Raw genomic sequence first — 21,330 nt, forward strand, 5'->3', positions numbered from 1 at the left:
CCCTTTTCTCACTCTCTCTCTCTCCCATCTCACCCCTTTTCTCACTCTCTCTCTCTCCATCTCACCCCTTTCTCACTCTCTCTCTCTCCATCTCACCCCTTTTCTCACTCTCTCTCTCCATCTCACCCCTTTTCTCACTCTCTCTCTCCATCTCACCCGTTTTCTCACTCTCTCTCTCTCCATCGCACCCCTTTTCTCACTCTCTCTCTCTCCATCTCACCTCTTTTCTCACTCTCTCTCTCTCCATCTCACCTCTTTTCTCACTCTCTCTCTCTCCATCTCACCCCTTTTCTCACTTTCTCTCTCTCCATCTCACCCCTTTTCTCACTTTCTCTCTCTCCATCTCACCCCTTTTCTCACTCTCTCTCTCCATCTCACCCCTTTTCTCACTCTCTCTCTCTCCATCTCACCCCTTTTCTCACTCTCTCTCTCTCCATCTCACCCCTTTTCTCACTCTCTCTCTCTCCATCTCACCCCGTTTCTCACTCTCTCTCTCTCTTCATCTCACCCCGTTTCTCACTCTCCATCTCGCCCCTTTTCTCACTCTCTCTCTCTCTCCATCTCACCCCTTTTCTCACTCTCTCTCTCTCCATCTCACCCCTTTTCTCACTCTCTCTCTCTCTCCATCTCACCCCTTTTCTCACTCTCTCTCCATCTCACCCCTTTTCTCACTCTCTCTCTCTCCATCTCACCCCTTTTCTCACTCTCTCTCTCTCCATCTCACCCCTTTTCTCACTCTCTCTCTCTCTCTCTCCATCTTACCCCTTTTCTCACTCTCTCTCTCTCTCGATCTCACCCCTTTTCTCACTCTCTCTCTCTCCATCTCACCTCTTTTCTCACTCTCTCTCTCTCTCTCCATCTCACCCCTTTTCTCACTCTCTCTCTCTCTCCATCTCACCCCTTTTCTCACTCTCTCTCTCCAGCTCACCCCTTTTCTCACTCTCTCTCTCTCCATCTCACCCCTTTTCTCACTCTCTCTCTCTCCATCTCACCCCTTTTCTCACTCTCTCTCTCTCCATCTCACCCCTTTTCTCACTCTCTCTCTCCATCTCGCCCCTTTTCTCACTCTCTCTCTCTCCATCTCGCCCCTTTTCTCACTCTCTCTCTCTCCATCTCGCCCCTTTTCTCACTCTCTCTCTCTCCATCTCGCCCCTTTTCTCACTCTCTCTCTCTCCATCTCGCCCCTTTTCACACTCTCTCTCTCTCCATCTCACTCCTTTTCTCACTCTCTCTCCATCTCACCCCTTTTCTCACTTTCTCTCTCTCCATCTCACCCCTTTTCTCACTCTCTCTCTCTCCATCTCACCCCTGTTCTCACTCTCTCTCTCTCCATCTCACCCCTTTTCTCACTCTCTCTCTCTCCATCTCACCCCTTTTCTCACTCTCTGTCTCTCTATCTCACCCCTTTTCTCACTCTCTCTCTCCATCTCACCCCTTTTCTCACTCTCTCTCTCCATCTCACCCCTTTTCTCACTCTCTCTCTCCATCTCACCCCTTTTCTCACTCTCTCTCTCTCCATCTCACCCCTTTTCTCACTCTCTCTCTCTCCATCTCACCCCTTTTCTCACTCTCTCTCTCTCCATCTCACCCTTTTCTCACTCTCTCTCTCTCCATCTCACCCCTTTTCTCACTCTCTCTCTCTCCATCTCACCCCTTTTCTCACTCTCTCTCTCTCCATCTCACCCCTTTTCTCACTCTCCCTCTCCATCTCACCCCTTTTCTCACTCTCTCTCTCTCCATCTCACCCCTTTTCTCACTCTCTCTCTCTCCATCGCACCCCTTTTCTCACTCTCTCTCTCTCCATCGCACCCCTTTTCTCACTCTCTCTCTCTCCATCTCACCCCTTTTCTCACTCTCTCTCTCTCCATCTCACCCCTTTTCTCACTCTCTCTCTCTCCATCTCACCCCTTTTCTCACTCTCTCTCTCTCCATCTCACCCCTTTTCTCACTCTCTCTCTCTCCATCTCACCCCTTTTCTCACTCTCTCTCTCTCCATCTCACCCCTTTTCTCACTCTCTCTCTCTCCATCTCACCCCTTTTTCTCACTCTCTCTCTCTCTCAATCTCACCCCTTTTCTCACTCTCTCTCTCTCTCAATCTCACCCCTTTTCTCACTCTCTCTCTCTCCATCTCACCCCTTTCTCACTCTCTCTCTCTCCCTCTCACCCCTTTTCTCACTCTCTCTCTCTCCATCTCACCCCTTTTCTCACTCACTCTCTCCATCTCACCCCTTTTCTCACTCTCTCTCTCCATCTCACCCCTTTTCTCACTCTCTCTCTCTCTCCATCTCACCCCTTTTCTCACTCTCTCTCTCAATCTCACCCCTTTTCTCACTCTCTCTCTCTCTCCTCTCACCCCTTTTCTCACTCTCTCTCTCTCCATCTCACCCCTTTCTCACTCTCTCTCTCCATCTCACCCCTTTTCTCACTCTCTCTCTCCATCTCACCCTTTCTCACTCTCTCTCTCCATCTCACCCCTTTTCTCACTCTCTCTCTCTCCATCTCACCCCTTTTCTCACTCTCTCTCTCTCCATCTCACCCCTTTTCTCACTCTCTCTCTCTCCATCTCACCCCTTTTCTCACTCTCTCTCTCTCCATCTCACCCCTTTTCTCACTCTCTCTCTCTCCATCTCACCCCTTTTCTCACTCTCTCTCTCTCCATCTCACCCCTTTTCTCACTCTCTCTCTCTCCATCTCACCCCTTTTCTCACTCTCTCTCTCTCCATCTCACCCCTTTTCTCACTCTCTCTCTCTCCATCTCACCCCTTTTCTCACTCTCTCTCTCTCCATCTCACCCCTTTTCTCACTCTCTCTCTCTCCATCTCACCCCTTTTCTCACTCTCTCTCTCTCCATCTCACCCCTTTTCTCACTCTCTCTCTCTCTCCATCTCACCCCTTTTCTCACTCTCTCTCTCTCCATCTCACCCCTTTTCTCACTCTCTCTCTCTCCATCTCACCCCTTTTCTCACTCTCTCTCTCTCCATCTTACCCCTTTTCTCACTCTCTCTCTCTCCATCTCACCCCTTTTCTCACTCTCTCTCTCTCCATCTCACCCCTTTTCTCACTCTCTCTCTCTCCATCTCACCCCTTTTCTCACTTTCTCTCTCTCCATCTCACCCCTTTTCTCACTTTCTCTCTCTCCATCTCACCCCTTTTCTCACTCTCTCTCTCTCCATCTCACCCCTTTTCTCACTCTCTCTCTCTCCATCTCACCCCTTTTCTCACTCTCTCTCTCTCCATCTCACCCCTTTTCTCACTCTCTCTCTCTCCATCTCACCCCTTTTCTCACTCTCTCTCTCTCCATCTCACCCCTTTTCTCACTCTCTCTCTCTCCATCTCACCCCTTTTCTCACTCTCTCTCTCTCCATCTCACCCCTTTTCTCACTCTCTCTCTCTCCATCTCACCCCTTTTCTCACTCTCTCTCTCTCCATCTCACCCCTTTTCTCACTCTCTCTCTCTCCATCTTACCCCATTTCTCACTCTCTCTCTCTCCATCTCACCCCTTTTCTCACTCTCTCTCTCTCCATCTCACCCCTTTTCTCACTCTCTCTCTCTCTCCATCTCACCCCTTTTCTCACTCTCTCTCTCTCTCCATCTCACCCCTTTTCTCACTCTCTCTCTTCATCTCACCCCTTTTCTCACTCTCTCTCTCCATCTCACCCCTTTTCTCACTCTCTCTCTCCATCTCACCCCTTTTCTCACTCTCTCTCTCCATCTCACCCCTTTTCTCACTCTCTCTCTCAATCTCACCCCTTTTCTTACTCTCTCTCTCTCTCCATCTCACCCCTTTTCTCACTCTCTCTCTCTCCATCTCACCCCTTTTCTCACTCTCTCTCTCTCTCCCATCTCACCCCTTTTCTCACTCTCTCTCTCCATCTCACCCCTTTTCTTCTCTCTCTCTCCATCTCACCCCTTTACTCACTCTCTCTCTCTCCATCTCACCCCTTTACTCACTCTCTCTCTCTCCATCTCACCCCTTTTCTCACTCTCTCTCTCTCCATCTCACCCCTTTTCTCACTCTCTCTCTCCATCTCACCCTTTTCTCACTCTCTCTCTCTCTCCATCTCACCCCTTTTCTCACTCTCTCTCTCTCTCTCTCCATCTCACCCCTTTTCTCACTCTCTCTCTCCATCTCACCCCTTTCTCACTCTCTCTCTCCATCTCACCCCTTTTCTCACTCTCTCTCTCCATCTCACCCCTTTTCTCACTCTCTCTCTCCATCTCACCCCTTTTCTCACTCTCTCTCTCCATCTCACCCCTTTTCTTACTCTCTCTCTCCATCTCACCCCTTTGCTCACTCTCTCTCTCCATCTCACCCCTTTTCTCACTCTCTCTCTCTCCATCTCACCCCTTTTCTCACTCTCTCTCTCTCCATCTCACCCCTTTTCTCACTCTCTCTCTCTCCATCTCACCCCTTTTCTCACTCTCTCTCTCCATCTCACCCCTTTTCTCACTCTCTCTCTCCATCTCACCCCTTTTCTCACTCTCTCTCTCTCCATCTCACCCCTTTTCTCACTCTCTCTCTCTCCATCTCACCCCTTTTATCACACTCTCTCTCTCTCCATCTCACCCCTTTTCTCACACTCTCTCTCTCCATCTCACCCCTTTTATCACACTCTCTCTCTCCATCTCACCGCTTTTCTCACACTCTCTCTCTCTCCATCTCACCGCTTTTCTCACACTCTCTCTCTCTCCATCTCACCCCTTTTATCACTCTCTCTCTCTCCATCTCACCCCTTTTCTCACTCTCTCTCTCTCTCCATCTCACCCCTTTTCTCACACTCTCTCTCTCCATCTCACCCCTTTTATCACACTCTCTCTCTCCATCTCACCGCTTTTCTCACACTCTCTCTCTCTCTATCTCACCGCTTTTCTCACACTCTCTCTCTCTCCATCTCACCGCTTTTCTCACACTCTCTCTCTCTCCATCTCACCGCTTTTCTCACACTCTCTCTCTCTCCATCTCACCCCTTTTCTCACTCTCTCTCTCTCCATCTCACCCCTTTTCTCACTCTCTCTCTCTCTCCATCTCACCCCTTTTCTCACTCTCTCTCTCTCCATCTCACCCCTTTTCTCACTCTCTCTTTCCATCTCACCCCTTTTCTTTCTCTCACCACTCTTTCCATTTCACCTCTTTTACTCACTATTCTCTACATTGCTGTTCTATTTTGTTTATTAACCGCCACTCAGCCATTGGATGTTTTCTTTCATATATACTTTGAAATATGTCCAGAAAATATGCTAATTATAAGCAACATACAATACATGGTCATCTCTTCACTACTAACCAGGTTTAATGTTGCTTAACAATGATTTAATAGTAATCAGTGTGTCAACGTGATTCTGCTATATATATTTCTATGTATTTTAAGCTAATAAAGATTGCTCAATTGAGATTTTTAAAGTTTATTTAAAGAATTTTAGCTTTAATATCCAATATATATACACTTGTGCCCGATATTATTCATACCCCCTCTTGAAAATTGAGTTTATTAGGTGTAACTTTGTAAGAATTTATTGTTTACGTCCATATTGATACATATTCTTAATAAACCTCTTCTGATCATTTTCGTCATTTTAAAATCTCGGGATACTTGTAATAAAAGAAATATACAGCTATTTATAAAATCTGCAATGTTCAAAAATAATCATACCCCCTTATTTTTTCAGTATTAATCGAGTTTCTGACTGTTTGTTTCCTGTTTGATTCTTATTTTCAATGCTTTTATACAACCTTTGATTAATTTCATTTCGTTTTTTGCATTTTTCAGAAATTAAAATGATATCAACTGAAAACCAAAAAAAGAATAAAAATTATTAGAATGGGGAAGAAAAAAGAGCTTAGTAATGATCTTAGGACTAAAATTGTGAATTCACATAAGGATGGTTTAGGTTACAAGTCAATTTCCAAGAAATTTGAGGTCCCTACAGCAACAGTACAGAGCATCATCAAAAAATTCCAGAGCCACCACACAACAAACAACTTGATTGGTAGAGGAAGGAAAAGGAAACTGTCTGCTAGAGCCACCAGGAATATTGTAAGAAGTGTTAATGCAAATCCAACTACCACTACTAAGGACATTTTAGAAAATCTGGAGTCTTCTGGCATAAAAATATCAAGGCAAATATTGCAAAGGACTCTGCATGAAAATGGTCTGAAAGGAAGTAGACCAAGAAGGACTCCATTGCACACCGGAAAACGCCTTGCAGCACGTCTAAAGTTTGCTAGGACCCATGTGAATTCTCCAGAGTCCGTTTTCTCAAGTATTTTGTGGACTGACGAAACAAAAATTGAATTGTTTGACCATATGGATGCTTCTTACGTTTGGAGGAAGAAAGGAGAAGCTTACAACCCAAAGAACACCATACCCACGGTGAAACATGGTGGTGGTAGCCTAATGTTTTGGGGCTCCTTTTCGGCTAGTGGTCCAGGTAGTTTGGTCAAGATAGATGGAACCATGAAGAAGGAGCAATATGATCCAAAACATACTGCCAAAATAGTCAAGAAATGGTTTGAGGATAATCACATTAATGTTTTGGAATGGCCTAGCCAGAGTCCTGACCTGAACCCTATCGAAAACCTCTGGCACATATTGAAAACTGAGGTTAAAAAGCGGAAACCTGGAAATTTGAGGGATTAAGAGAACTACTGCATTGAAGAATGGTCAAAAATCAGTGTTGATGATTGTAAAAACCTTGTTGATAAATATCCAAAACGGTTACAGGCAGTTATTAAGAATAAAGGGCATGCTATTGACTATTAGTAAGAGAGGTATGAATAATTTTGAACTAGTGCCATTATTGTTTTTCTTAGTATAATGCTTCAAACTTGCATAATTTATTTATTTGTTGAGTTTAAATTAAATGCTTATGCTTGATTTATTGTTTGAAATCCCTTTAATATTGTCTATCTTCTGGTTTGAGCAATATTCTTATAGAAATCTCAAAGATCCGAGGGGTATGAATAATATCGGGCACAAGTGTATATTTAGTTTTAATATCCAATATATATATTAATACATATTTTCTGTTTTTCTTTTAGATGTCAAGCCTGAGAAGCCAACCAAATATCGACACTCAACATCTGATTTGCCTCCCAGTAGATATAAAGATGTCAATGTAGAAACTCCTTGGGTGACTTCAATCTCTACAATTGCTACATCACAGGACAAGGATCCAGACCCTTCTGAAATAAACGAGAACATTAATAACTACAACAACAATAATATTAGCTCAACTCCTAGCACACCCATAAGCCAAGGACGACAAAGTGAATCATCACCCCCACAGAGCACAAACCCCAGTTCCACAAACAGTACCCCAACAGAGACATCTTCTATATTGGAAAACTTTCACAGACCCCTCAGAGAAGTAAAATCCTATCAAATATCAGATGAGAGTTCACCTAAACGACGTGTGTTTGACTTCAATCTCCGTAAGCATAGCCTTCCGGTACAAGTACATGAGGAACTTGACATTGATTCTGCCAGCCAGGAACTGATAATCCGAAGTGCTGACCAGATTCGTCATAAGCGCATCTATAGCCTCCCAGCTGGACAATCTGGTATGCAATCAAGCCCTCTCGGGTCATCAGTGGATCCTATACCTTCTACTGATTCGTCGGTATTCCTGCCCTCTCTGCATTCCAGTGATAATGCTGAAAGTACAACTCGATGGTTTTACCCTAACCCTAAAGAAGATTACCAATCCTACCGTACGCATGTGACGTCCGAGCGGAGTAGTCGAAGCAATTCTGAGGTTGCTTCTGATGACAAGAATACGCCCACACTCATGAAAATTACTCGGTTAAACTCAATCGGTGGAAAAATTGATCTTAAAGACGTAAGTATTTTCTTTTCTTTTTTGGCCAATTCTGATTTTGATCAAAGGAAAAAGACAAAAAATAAAACAAAGTGTAAATAAAAAAGAAATAAAAAAAATAACTAAAAGCAAGCAAAAAATAATTACAAAATAATTACAATATAATAAAAAAAGTGGCAGTGGTTGGAGAAATAATAATTTGCCTTGAATAGTGAATAAGATCATGTTGATGGACTGTGTTGTTTCTGGCTCAAGTGTGTAGAATGTAAAAATTCTTATATGCTCAGCGGCTGGCTCAAAAGAGTGATTTTACTTTGGGTTTCAAATTTATTTTGAGCACACAAACGTAGTAAACGGCACTCACGTGACTATCTTCACATTTTTTTGTTGATGTTTCTATGGGAGGCTTTGTATGAAAATCTGATTTCTCTTTTCTAAAGTTTATTTTTGGGATGAGGCTTATGTATTTTTGTACACGACACATTGTTGGCCATTTAATAGATCAGATTCAAATACATTTCAATCCTTTTGTACTTTGATACTCTTCCATGTTATGCTCATGGGATTAGAAAAGATTTGATTTATCAAAGGATTTTAAAATGATTGGCATTGTCCTATTTTGTTAGGCTGTACGATTTACTTATTTGCATGTAGTTTAATTTTAATTAAGACTAGATCACTCGTGACCCGTTGGCTCAGAATTTGTGATTTTTTATTAAATATTTGGAAATCCAAAAGTTGCTGCTGTTTCAAATCAATTTACTCAAATATTTATAAGACGCTTTTGTGATACCATATCCATTTTCAAGTAAATATATTTTTGTCTTGATAATTTTTTATAAGCCCCACACTCTCTCCTTTCTTTCACCATTTTTTCTTTTTCCTATTCAATCTCTCATTAATGTTTTTTCATAAAACTATTTATCTCTAGTAAACATGGTACTATTTTGACCATATCTTTTCCGGGAGTGTAAATGTAATTGACTCAATAAGAAAAACAAAACTTGAATAGATCACGTCAAGACGACAGTCTTTGTTTTTAACCATGAAATTACTTGCAACAAGGAGATTGTAATTTGAAAAAATAAAAAACAAAACATGGGTTGGCATTATTTACAATAGTCAATGAAACAAAAAAAGATGGAAAAAATAAATATACCACAAAAAAAAAAATGTTACCAAAGGCAAGTTAAGTTTTTGGATAAGTTTTTGTGTTTTAACTTATTTTAAAGTGTTTTTAATTAAAAACAGAAGTGTCAAGTCTGTCAACTTTTCAGGTTCGTTTTTATGAGTAAATTGTTTTTTTTGTTTTTTTTTGCTAACTGACAATGCTAAATCTATTAAAAAAATTTTTTTAAATAATCAAAAAACTAAAGTCTTTAGCTACCTACGTTGATTTTTATGACTGGTTTTCATTTTTAATAAACAATTCTGATGAATATAATTTGATATTTAAATTTTTTTCCCCCCAGCTAGAACAGCATTGTTCATGCCTTTCTCGATGGTATTATTATTAGTTGATAAGTGGACGAAATTGACCCAGTGGAATTTAAACGAGATTTAAATGTTTCCATAGTGTGTCAGTATCCATTGCACCAATTAACCTTCCTTTTTAGTGCTTTAATTCTCTGACTTCAGATGAAGATTAAATTGGGACAGTATATGGAGATGTGTGCAGAGCAGGAGACGTTGTTGGCTTGGCCATAATGAATGAATAGATAAGAATTCTTGATTTGGTAGATGTAGGTCAGCTGAGCTAACAGTCAGTTTGCAAAGGAAGGTCAAGGAAAACATGGGAGGAATTGATCAAGATGTATTTGATAGAAGTAGGGATAAATAAAGACTTGGCTGATAGGTTAGTTTGGAGGTCAATTTCTAAAAACCATCGCACATACCCCAGCCTGTAAGATGAATGTGAATATGATGATTTCTGTTTTGAAACTTGAGAAACAAAAATCACAAATTGTTGTAGTTATTTTTAGCGATCATTGTTTGTCAATAACTTTCTTGATAAAAGCAATCACTAAGGATGAAGCATTATTGAATTTAATATTATTCTTTCTAAACCTTTCTATAGCAAAGATGTGTTTGTATGCACACATATGTCTAGGCATCAGATTTTCACGGTTGACCAAGCAAAACCAGGGACATTTAGCAGTCATAAGCAAAACCATGGACATTTAGCAGTCATACATTCTAATTGTATTTTGTACTACTTTGCTTTCATGCACAAATGAACAAGTGTACCACTGGAGTGATTTGGCTCCAAGCCAATTGGAAGTAGGAACACAAATTGATGCATTTCTTTTTGCAATGCCCACATGATTTTGCTCCTTATGATGAAAGTTGGAGCAAGTACACACTCCAAAGCAATCGCATGCCATACTTTATGATGACTGTATGTGTTGTTTAATTCCTTTTTCAGCACAGATCAATAAAAGTTATTTTCATTTGAAACTACGTAATCTGTTGATTAAATGTTAAAGTCGGACAAACCTTCTATTGCAGCCAACCATTACTTTGATTAGAATAAGGAATTATCATCCCCCATTCTATAGATATTAGTCATCATCATGTGTGCTTTTCATATTTCAATGGTTATGAGACATCATGAAAGTGCCCCCCCCCCCGTAAAATCAAATATTTCTGATTTACATCAAATTTGAACCATTGGTATTGGAGATCAATTAAGGAATATTAAGTATAGTAGAATTACAGTTGGTTGTGAGATGAAAACCTCTTTGTGTGCAAGAAATATAAAACAATGGAGACGGGTGAGAACTCAGATGTGGAGAAAGTATGTTTTGATAGCAAAGCTATTTAGGTTGTTCAAAAGTTTTGTTACCTTGGCAATAATATTGGAACACAGAGAGGAGCTGGTACTAGTCTGATTGCAAGAGTTCGCAGCAGATGAAGTTCAATGAAATTCTGCTATTGCTAAACAGTGTTGAGTGATATGTGCTGCATGGAAATGATATGAGGATGTTATGGCAGATGTATGATTAAAGACAAGCTTAGATCTGATGACCTAAGAGGAAGATTAAATTTGAACAGTACAAAGAGACGTGTGACTTCAATGTTTAAGAATAGATGAGTTCTTAACTTAGTAAATGTAGAACAGTTGAGATAGCAGGGTCATTCAGCAGTGGAAGGTCAAGAAAAACAGGAAAACATGATGCGGATATTTATGTGTTTATGATTATATTCTATGCATGGAATTCACTCTTTAGCTAATTAAGCCATCATTTTGAATTTGAAATAAAGCTGCTAGGCATAATAGTGATGTGGGCTATATTTTTTTTTAATCTTATGCAAAGGGGGCTGGTGGAAACTTTTCATGAAAATTCAAATAACTTCAATTTTTGTGAAATTTTAACAATTAGACATTATGCTCCCCTAATTTCAGTTTCTTTTAGAGCATGTTAAAAAGTTTTTGGGAGCATAATATGGACACAACCACAAATTTTACAATTCAAATATTTCAGGTTTGCATTAAATTTGATCCATAGTTATTACACACCAATTAAGCAAGATTTCCTGAATTCCTAGAATTTCTCTAGAATCGAAATTATGTCATGGATTTTGATCAAAGTTAGAATAAGTATACTAAACATAAGGTTGAGTCACATTAGATTTTAATATTTGTAAGGGGACATAAAAGTGGTGCAAATTAATTTTAACTCATCTGCAAATCTTTTTTGTGTTTAGATATAAAGTAATCTGTTAAATAAATGCTAAACGTTCCATTAAAATCTGAATTCTTTGAATATTTGGTGATTTTTACAAAGGAGTCACCACTTATCAAGGCCTAGAGGCCACTCGAGGATAAGTGGTCAATGGGACAATGACGTAGTAATTGTTAGTAGTAGAAATTTGGTAAATTGGATTACTTAAAGGGAACTGCTCATCAACGGATCATGCTTGAAGATGACTATATTATAGTCAGCCGGAAAGCAGGCAAATCGAAGAGAGTTCCACACGTGTGCAGTTCTAAGAAAGAAGCTTTGTTCATGGAATTTATGTTTAGGTTTAGGCACAGATAAAGAGTGGAGGAAATTATCGATAGTATTTTCAGCTAGACAAGTGTTTCTCATGAAAGTTTGGCGAGGGGGAACCATAGATTGGAGCTCAGACGAGCACTTGCCATGAAAATAACGATAAAGCAGAGACCTGCTTGCAACGTCTCTTCTGTAAGAAAGAGGTCGCAGGGAAGAGAAAAGAGCACCCCCCACTAGGCTACAAAGTCTATTTTGAACTCTGTCAAGGCAGGATAAGGTTTTTCTAGCAGCTCCGGCCCAAAATAATAATAATAATAATAAAAAAAATTGTTTGTTTCTAAGAAGTAGCTTCTTAATCCAATTATGGAAACCTATTTGACTCTTCTGTTTCTCTCTACTGATTCCGGATGAATCGTTGTCCATTAGTGAATCCATTCCTGTCCACCAAACATTTGTTTTCTGTTTAAAACAATTTAATTCTGACTGCAGTTAGTAAATTGACAGGAAGGAGAGAAGTTGTGTGGGAGGAAAACAACACTGCTGTCCATGAGAAGAAAGATCCATCCAGTGGGATTGGGCTTGCTGAATGGAGACACTCAAGAGAGGCACTCTCCTCTTCCCCCTCTTTGTAACTAAGGACCGAGGAGGAGGAGGAGGAGGAGGAGGAGGAGGAGGAAACATCTGTGAAGTGTCTGAAAAGCAGCTGACTCTTACTCATTGCGTCTCTGAATAAATGTCATCATCTCTAACAGCATCCTGCATTAATCTCTGAAGAGAGGGACGTAGGTAGGTAGGTCGGTCGAGTTGAGCAATTGTAAAATGTTAAAACGCTGGCAGTGGGTGCAAGGGCGATGGGGTTGGAGGTTAATCTGATGGTTGCAAAGATAAGGTATTTATCTCTTTCTCACAAGCAGGAAAATATGATGGAAATCGGGATTGAAACACCAGCACCACAGAAGAGCACTCTGGCCTAAGCAGCCCCGGCAGCATTCCCCGATAGGATCGCCTCAGGTGAATAACAATAAACTAACCCTTTCTCAAAAAGAGAAGGAAAACCTGGGAAGGTGGATCCCCTAGAACTACACAAGATCAACAAAATATCACGGTCAACAGCAAAGAAGTTATTTTAAAAATGATCTAGACTTTGTTGGTTTTGATGTCGAGAAAAAAAATCCTCCGGTTGATACTGCCTAATGTTATGCAGAGTGTAAATTGAAGCATTCAAAATGCTAACTTTACATTGTTTATAGTTTTCATATTTATATGATTATCAGAAATGACTTGTGTTTTACTTAATCTTCGTTACTCTATTATTTTTCTCATTTTTTTTCTCTAATTTGGTTGATTAGTTTTTCATGAAATTTTTCATTATATCTCACCAGAAATGCAGGACACTAATTATGCTAGATTTTTTTTTTTTTTTTTGACAGATTCTGAATTGTACTCCATGTGTATAAAATGTCCCCAAATGAATTTTTTTTTTTTATTATTAATATCTACAATTCAACGATTAGTTTTTAATTAAATTTCACCAAAAATTAATGCTCATTTATATGAAACTGTGTTGGTGACTGAAGGGAAATTCTTATTTGCTCCTTTTCTCTCCTTATTGATCTGATGAGATAATAAAGTTCTATGTAACTTTTATCCCTCACTTTTTAATTTAATCTATATATATAAAAGCGAAAATGTATGTATGTATGTACGCTTTTCCTCGATGTCCACAAAAGGCTTCTTTCAGAGAAGCGTTCGCTCGCTTCATAACTTCTTAAAACTTTTTATATCATCTATAAATTGTAATATCTCACACTTAACCACGGAGCTCGCCTGTCTATTTAATTTTATTGACTTTCAAACGTTAATTATTCCACATTTCCCGCATCGGCACGCGTTACATTCGGTTTTCGGTATAAACAAAAAGCGAAACTCGACTCTAATCACTGGCCAAAAGCCAGACTGGCCTGCGCGCCCTCCGGGGCCCGGGCGACAAGATCAAAGTGTAGTATCTGTTCCGACAGATACTGCAAGCAAAGACCAGATGTGGGGGCAACCCCACATGCCTGACCTTTAACCAGCTCCCATTTCCCACCTCTCGGGAGCTGGTCCTCTTTTTCCTTTCCCCCTCTCTTCACTCCTCACATTAAAAATTGGCCTTGTGCCTAATTTGCTCAGTGGGGGAGCAAATAAATACCCACTGGCCGAAAGCCAGTGGTCTCTAGAGAGCTAAGTAACGTTTGGTCAATGTTGACTTCGTCATATCAGACGGTAGCTTTCATTTCGAGACGAGACGCTCCCCCCTAATAAACAGGGAGCGGGTTTTTAAAAACAAACAAACCGATTTATTGACCTCATTAAAAACTGTCCCGCACAAAATGCTAACTGCTGAATACCTGTCGCCGTCACGTCAATCAAAAACGCGCTTCGTTTTTTTTTTCATGGGCACCTGTTTTTTTTCACATTTCGGGTTTTTTTCACACACACCTACAAACACTCGGGCAACGCCGGGTACCCCTCGCTAGTTTATATATAAACAAGAAAATTGATAATGAAAGTAAACATTGAATAAATTACAATACTTATTAATCCATGAAATATTCAAACGTGTGTATGTATACATATATAGCTTAGTGCGTTAGAAGAAAAGAGTGAGCTCAATTCTATAAGAGGAGACTTATCGGGACAATATAAAGCTCAAAAAGTATCATTGGAACTTATATAGGAGAACAATAGGAATGGTAAATGAATTCACAAGAACTATATATTGGTAAATATAGATTGGTTCGTTTATTCAATAAGGGAATACAAACAAATATTTGGGGGATAGAAGGGATTCTTTATGTCAAGGCATTTCGAAGCCTAATGCTTCTCATCAGAAGAGTAGAGAAAATGCTAGGTAACATAGATCAATTAACATTATAGATGATGATGATGATGATGAAGTTTTATCGAATTCTAAATAAAGGAGGAGCATATTATATAGAGTGTAGTGTAGAAAGGTGTATAGGGTCTTTATCATAGTCTTAAATGTATGTAGATTATGTTCATTTTCCATTCCTATTGTTCTTATATATATATATATATATATGTATATATATATATATGAGACAACTTGTAGGGGAGACAATTACAAAACTCTCTGTTCAGTTTGGGATTAGGAATGCAGTCACATGGAGGTACTCTCATCTTTCCCTTTCTGCAATGTAGGATGTTTTTTTTATTATTTAATAATTCTGTTAATCATGAAATGTTTTAGCAACCTTTCAACGGCTTAATGAACATCTCATGTTGACAAGATGTCGCATGCAGAATTCAAAATGGCTACCAGTTAATAATTTATTACTGTTAATTACTGCACTAAACTAACACTAATTATCACTAATAGTTAACACAAAAAACACAATACAATTACACCAATGTAAAAAAGTAAAAAAATTTTGACGTTATCTACAGAAAATTAGATGCACTCAGAAATAATAATAAAATAACTACGTTTGAAATAATTCCAATCTAAACATTTTTCTAGGTAGGCTGTGCTATTTAAAAGTATTTTTATATATTGACAGTTTCTGCGACATAGAAAATATCACTTTTTTTTAAAAAAAAATACATGAATTTAAAACGTTTGTAGAGTTAAGATAGTTTGTCTGGGTGCATTTTTGGATGTAAAAAAAATGTTCAGTTTGTATTTACGTCAAGTTTGTATTGTTGGGTTCTTCCACTGAAGTCAATATTATCACACATCCGACTTCAACGATGAATTTAACCACTATAAATTAAAGAAACCAACTTCATATGTATTTTTGTTTGAGTCAGCACAACTTTTATGACAATGAGGTAAACTCAATTGCTGGTGAAACTATACAAAAGCCGGAAAAGGTGCCACATATTTATTTTTTATTTTTTTAAAAACATCCTGGATTTTGTCAATTGTAGCTTTTTCTGAAAATACATCATTTGTTGTTCAGTTTTGTGATATGAATAGAACTTTTATTTGTATGTGCCTCTTGATCTTCTCAATCTGAGGGGGGAAAGCACAAAATAAAGTTTGTCTTATCACCCCTTTTTATGTTTCTTTTGGGATGTTTTTTTTTTCTTTTTTATTTTCAATTCTTTGGAATTTACAATAGACTGAGGAAAAAAGTGGAAAAAAAAAAAAAATACAACTCCTTGAGCAAAAAATGGATCCAGTGAGTTTTGCTTTTCATTTAATTTTATTTCTAACACACATATGTATATGCAATGTGATGATGTTTGGAAGTTGAACCTGGTGAGTGAAAATTGAAGACATGCGTTGCATGAAGAGAAATGATGACAATGATATGAGTATGTTATGTGTGTCTTACAGACAAGCTTAGATCTGATGATTTCAAAGACAGAATGTGTATATATATATATATATATATATATATATATATATATATTATGTGTGTGTGTTTGTGTGCATTTAGTAATAAGTAATAGATACTAAAACTGCACATCTAAAAACAAGAATAGGTTTAAGATTGATAAAATTCATACTAGAATTTCTGCAAGGACCCATGACGTAATGGATAAAAGTACTAAGTATATATTCAGTTCAAAACGACACTTTTCTGGAGGTTGAAGGTTCAATCCTCAGTGCAGGCAATATTAAAAATACAAGGTACCCTCCCAAAAACGGGCCCCAACACTAATTAGGCCCCGTTTTTTAGTGTTTTGTCCGAATGAAATGAAACTTTGGTCATAACTAGTTTATGATATTCCAAACATCACATCAAAACACTAGGGTCTTTGCCCATTTTTTTCTCCGTTGACTGTAAAATGCTCAGAAAAACAATTGAATGTCCTCTGTTTTTTTTGGGGGTCACCCTGTACAATTGCGATTTACTTAACACTTCTATCCAGTCATGGTTGACTCCACAGTGGATTAAATAAAAGGTTCCAATTGAAATTATGTACACATTCCCGAGTTTGACAAGATCTGCTTGAAGTAGGTTAGAGGTTACATCAGCTGAAACGTTGTGAGTATAGCACTCACTATGATGACAGTAGTTCAAATAATCTAAATACAAATTATTAACCCTCATCTAAAAAATTTAGAAAATTAATGTATTTTTCTATGTAACTAGTCTCTGTAGGTATTTAAAAAAAAATTATAAAAGTAATTATTAGTAATGATTATATATTTATTTTAAAATGACGCGATACATTAGTTTGTGCATCAGAACATTGACTGAAGAATGGTATCTTTATTTCCGTGGGCAGAGTTTCTAGTGTTTCCATGAAACGATAATATCAATGGAAGATCAAACTAATGTAGTGTCGTTTGGAAAGAAAAAAAAGAAACAAAAAGCGTAATTCAGCACAGATCATTTCTCCTATACTAAAACAGTAAATCACACACAATTTACATATATAGAGAGAAAGAAAGAGGGTGACTATTATATAAAAGGAACTTTTATGTGTGTGTGCGAGAGAAAGTTCGTTCTCTATGTACTCCAAAACGGCCGGGCTGATTTTTATGACCTTTCACACAAAGGTGCTTTATGTGTCTGGCAGTGTTCTTAGATAGGTTTTGTATTAGAATGTCTTTGATAAATATCAATAATCGAAAAAAATCCAATGAAAAAAAAGGAACAGCCGATTTTGATCAATGTTATCACCTTACATAGTTTAACATCACAAGTGCCCTTGAAGAGTTTATTTCCACATAAGCAGAAAGGCACGACATAAAAAAAATTAATAGGTTTTTTTGATATAACAGGTCTGCGTTTGAAATGAATGTTTGTATCATGGTGCACAATTCCACCATGATAATTGACTTTTTAAACTTAATTGATATTTTAAACTTAAATTCGAGCCATTATCATTGCACAAGCAGTAAAAATCAACAGTAGGTTTTTTGATATGACAGGGGCGCCTTTGAAGTGAATGGATCTGCTTAAAGCACAATTTGACTTTAATCGAAGCCATTATATATAAAAATAATTTAATAAAATCAACAGTTGGTTCTCTACAGTGCAATGTAAGACTACAATGTATTGTGGACTAAGTTACTCCAGGGAGGCATGTAACGCTTTCTCCCGGTGCACAACTAGAGCAGGCAATTACTCAGTTTGATAAATGGGTGATTTCACCAATTATAATGACAATAAAAAGTATAGGAGTGTGAAACATTTGTTGATTATCATTCAATCCTGGGCAACGTCGGGTCTCCCTGCTAGTATATATAAGTTTTCCAGGTTCATCCAGAGATGAAGCAACCAATGAATTTTACTGAGGTTCATACAAGAATACTCAATACCGAAGTTGGACAAGATACACTTTTTATTTATTTTACAAAAGCATTTATATGTAGCTACACATTCATGAGCATATTTCAGTCAGCTAGTTACAAGTAACTAGAGACTTCTTCAGGCGATATTGCTTATACAAAAGTAGTGTGTTATTACTTTTGTATAAGCAATATCGACTGAAGAGATCTCGTTACTTGTAACTAGCTGTCTGAAATATGCTCATGGATGTGTAGCGATATATAAATGCTTTTGTAAAACAAATAAAAAATGTATATATATTTCCCCAAAACTTCTGACCTTGATGGAGGGGAGACTGAAACTTGTTGCTATGATTTCAAATGATCTAAAATGGTCAGCAAGGGGAGACTTGATTCCAAATATTTCTCATATGTTATATCTCCCCTCTTTTGGAAATAGGTTACGATTATGAATATCTCCTGTATCAAATAATCCTTATACACTAAAATTTACTTCATGTATGAAAACCAAAGTAGGAGGATATAACATATGAGAAATATTTGGAATCAAGTCTCCCCTTGCTGTTATTTCAGATCATTTGAAACCATAGCAGCAGGTTTTAGTCTCCCTTCCATCAAGGCCAGAGGTTTTGAGGAAATATAAGATATTTTGTAATTCATATGCAAAAGTAGGAAAACAAATGACTATGATTGAAACATTTTATGGCTGTAAAAACTGCCAAAAATAGGTTCTGGATGATGAATGATCCTCTTAATGTGCGAACTTAAAGGCAAATGTCACACAGCTCACTACACAATTCTGATCATTACCTTTCCAACGAGCCTTGATTTTTCAAATTCTGATCAATAGTTGGTGAGGTTTGGAACTTATAAAATTGTCAAAAAAGGTTGGTTCTATGGGACAAAACTACATGAAAATTTGCAAGCTTTTTGAAGATTATAATAATATTCTATGGCTAAAATTTTATGACAATTGCTAAGAAAGGACCTATATTTTCAAAGGAATAAAATATGCCCAAATTTGCCTACATTTGTATATATAGTGTCCTGCAGACCAACTTCAGTTTTGCTACATCGGGTGTTTCCCCTGTGGCTTTGCCAGGCCACTAATACAGGGTGACCCCCCCCCCCCCCCAAAAAAAAACGGGCCCCAACTCTTATTAGGCATGTTTCTTAGTGTTTTGTCCGAATGAAATGAAACAAAACTTTGATCATAATTAGTTTATTATATTCAAAACATCACACACTAGGGTCTATGGCCTTTTTTTTCTCCGTTCTACAGCATATGTTCTAGATGGCCTCCATTTGGTTTTTGGTATTTTTTTTGGGTCACTCTGTGTATATATATATATATATATATATATATATATACTAGCAGGCTTCCCGTCATTGTCTGGTCGTAAATTATGCTTAAATATGATATTTTGATTAATGCAGATTTCGTATTTATAATTATACTAGCGGGGGGAGTACCCGGTGTTGCCCGGGTGTTTTGAGGTGTGTGTGTGTGCTCGGGTGGGGGTTGGGGTGGGGTGTTAATCAAAACATAAGAATAAGCGAAGTAAATATTTAAACAATTTGCGAGACGTACAAACACACATACATACATACATACAAACAAACATACATGCACACATTTTCGCTTTTATATATATAAATTATATTGGACCCAAAATATAGTAATGATTTATAAAGTTAAAAAAAAAAAAATGACTCGTATGCCACCACCCAGAATCGAAACCAAAACGTTAAGCTTACGATTTACTTTTTCTTTTGATGTTAATGCCTGACCTATGAAGATCTATTTGCTGCAAGGCTAAAAATTAAAATTTGAACCAATAGCTATTACGTTGTGCATGCATATTCGTAATGCTGTATATATGTAAGCCTTGCATGGATTAATTTTACAAAAATATATTAATACATTTCTGATGGATTAACACTGAAACTGCAGTAAAGTATTCAAATCGAATTAATGATTAATTTGACTAGTATATATGACAAATGAACATGCACTAAACTACACACCTCCAAAGGAGGAAGTAATACCAGGGAGGATGGTGTCATGGCAACAGAACAGATACCATACTAACTCATCCCATAAATTGAGCATTCAAAGATTAGTCTGAAATAGTATAATTGAACGTTAAAAGATAGTAATAGTATAGTTTCGGCTTCAGACAGACGGGTACTAAATCACCATTAGTAATAGATATGTATTTTCACACGTGTTATGTAATACGAACACACAAGTACAGCATAATCATGAGAGCGTATCCCATTAAAAGAATATATATAAAGTAAAAGCAAATAGAAGTTTGAGTGTGAATAGACTGACCTAAAACATGCAGTACAAAAAGAGGCGATCTATTCACCTGTCAATTTAGAAAGATCTTTTTTTTTTCTTTCGTTTTTTCTTGGCAGAACATTTCTACACATCTTCAAATTAGTTGGCAAGCAATAAAAAAAATTCATTTTTTCCTATTTAATATTCTCTTTTCTTGATGAATCCAATTTGAATGTGCGCTCATTTCTGCCATATAATATATATATATATATATATATATATATATATATATATATGAAAACTTGCAGTACTATTCATGCAGTTCATTTAGTTATAACTAAATCAGTCAACATTATTTCCTGAACTATTGCAGCATACTCAATGCTGTTATCTGCAGGTAGCAACCAAATTGTTGTCATCGTTACAGAAACATTAAAGCCCATAAGAATTATTTGTACCTTGTTTACTGCTCGATCTTCTTGTACATCTTTTTGCCGTGATCCTCTTAAACTGAGGTTTAAATGTTTGTCTTATACCTTTTTTAATGCAACACAAATCTGATTAAAGAAAGTGAGTTATTACCACAACATGGACTTTGTTCAAACTCACTGACTAGTCAGTGAGTAGACAGAGAAAAGGGATCAAAATCAATAATTAATTATATTTTGTCAGCTCATGTCACATGTCCAACATCTAGCATGCTTCCAAACAGACTACTACTTCCTATCATCCTCTCCATGTGACCCATTTTGTATATATTCTCACAACCTAAGTAATTTTCAACCTGAGTGCAGTGAATTGACCTCTACTGTTATTCTCAACTAAATTATACACCAGGTGATTTACACATTTAATAACAGTATTGCTATTATTGACATGCCTGTACAGTTTGAACAAACTACTTCCTCCCTTATTTTGTCCTTTAATCTGCACAGTCCGTGAGCAATGTTTTTAACAAAGGGGAAAAAATTG

At 37.7% G+C, this 21,330-nt stretch overlaps 1 protein-coding gene across 1 annotated transcript in view; it reads left to right on the forward strand.

The window, feature by feature from the left end:
- Positions 1 to 21,330, forward strand: part of LOC145247789 (uncharacterized) — a 372,873-nt gene that overhangs the window by 127,767 nt on the left and 223,776 nt on the right. The window contains exon 4 of the mRNA XM_080109427.1: positions 7,042 to 7,841. Coding sequence (XP_079965553.1) covers positions 7,042 to 7,841 — 800 coding nt within the window. The remainder of the gene's footprint in view (positions 1 to 7,041; positions 7,842 to 21,330) is intronic.

The sequence above is a fragment of the Euprymna scolopes genome, chromosome 26, assembly GCF_053919585.1.
Source record: "Euprymna scolopes isolate OS-2025 chromosome 26, ASM5391958v1, whole genome shotgun sequence".
In the NCBI taxonomy this organism is placed as follows: Eukaryota; Metazoa; Mollusca; class Cephalopoda; order Sepiida; family Sepiolidae; genus Euprymna; species Euprymna scolopes.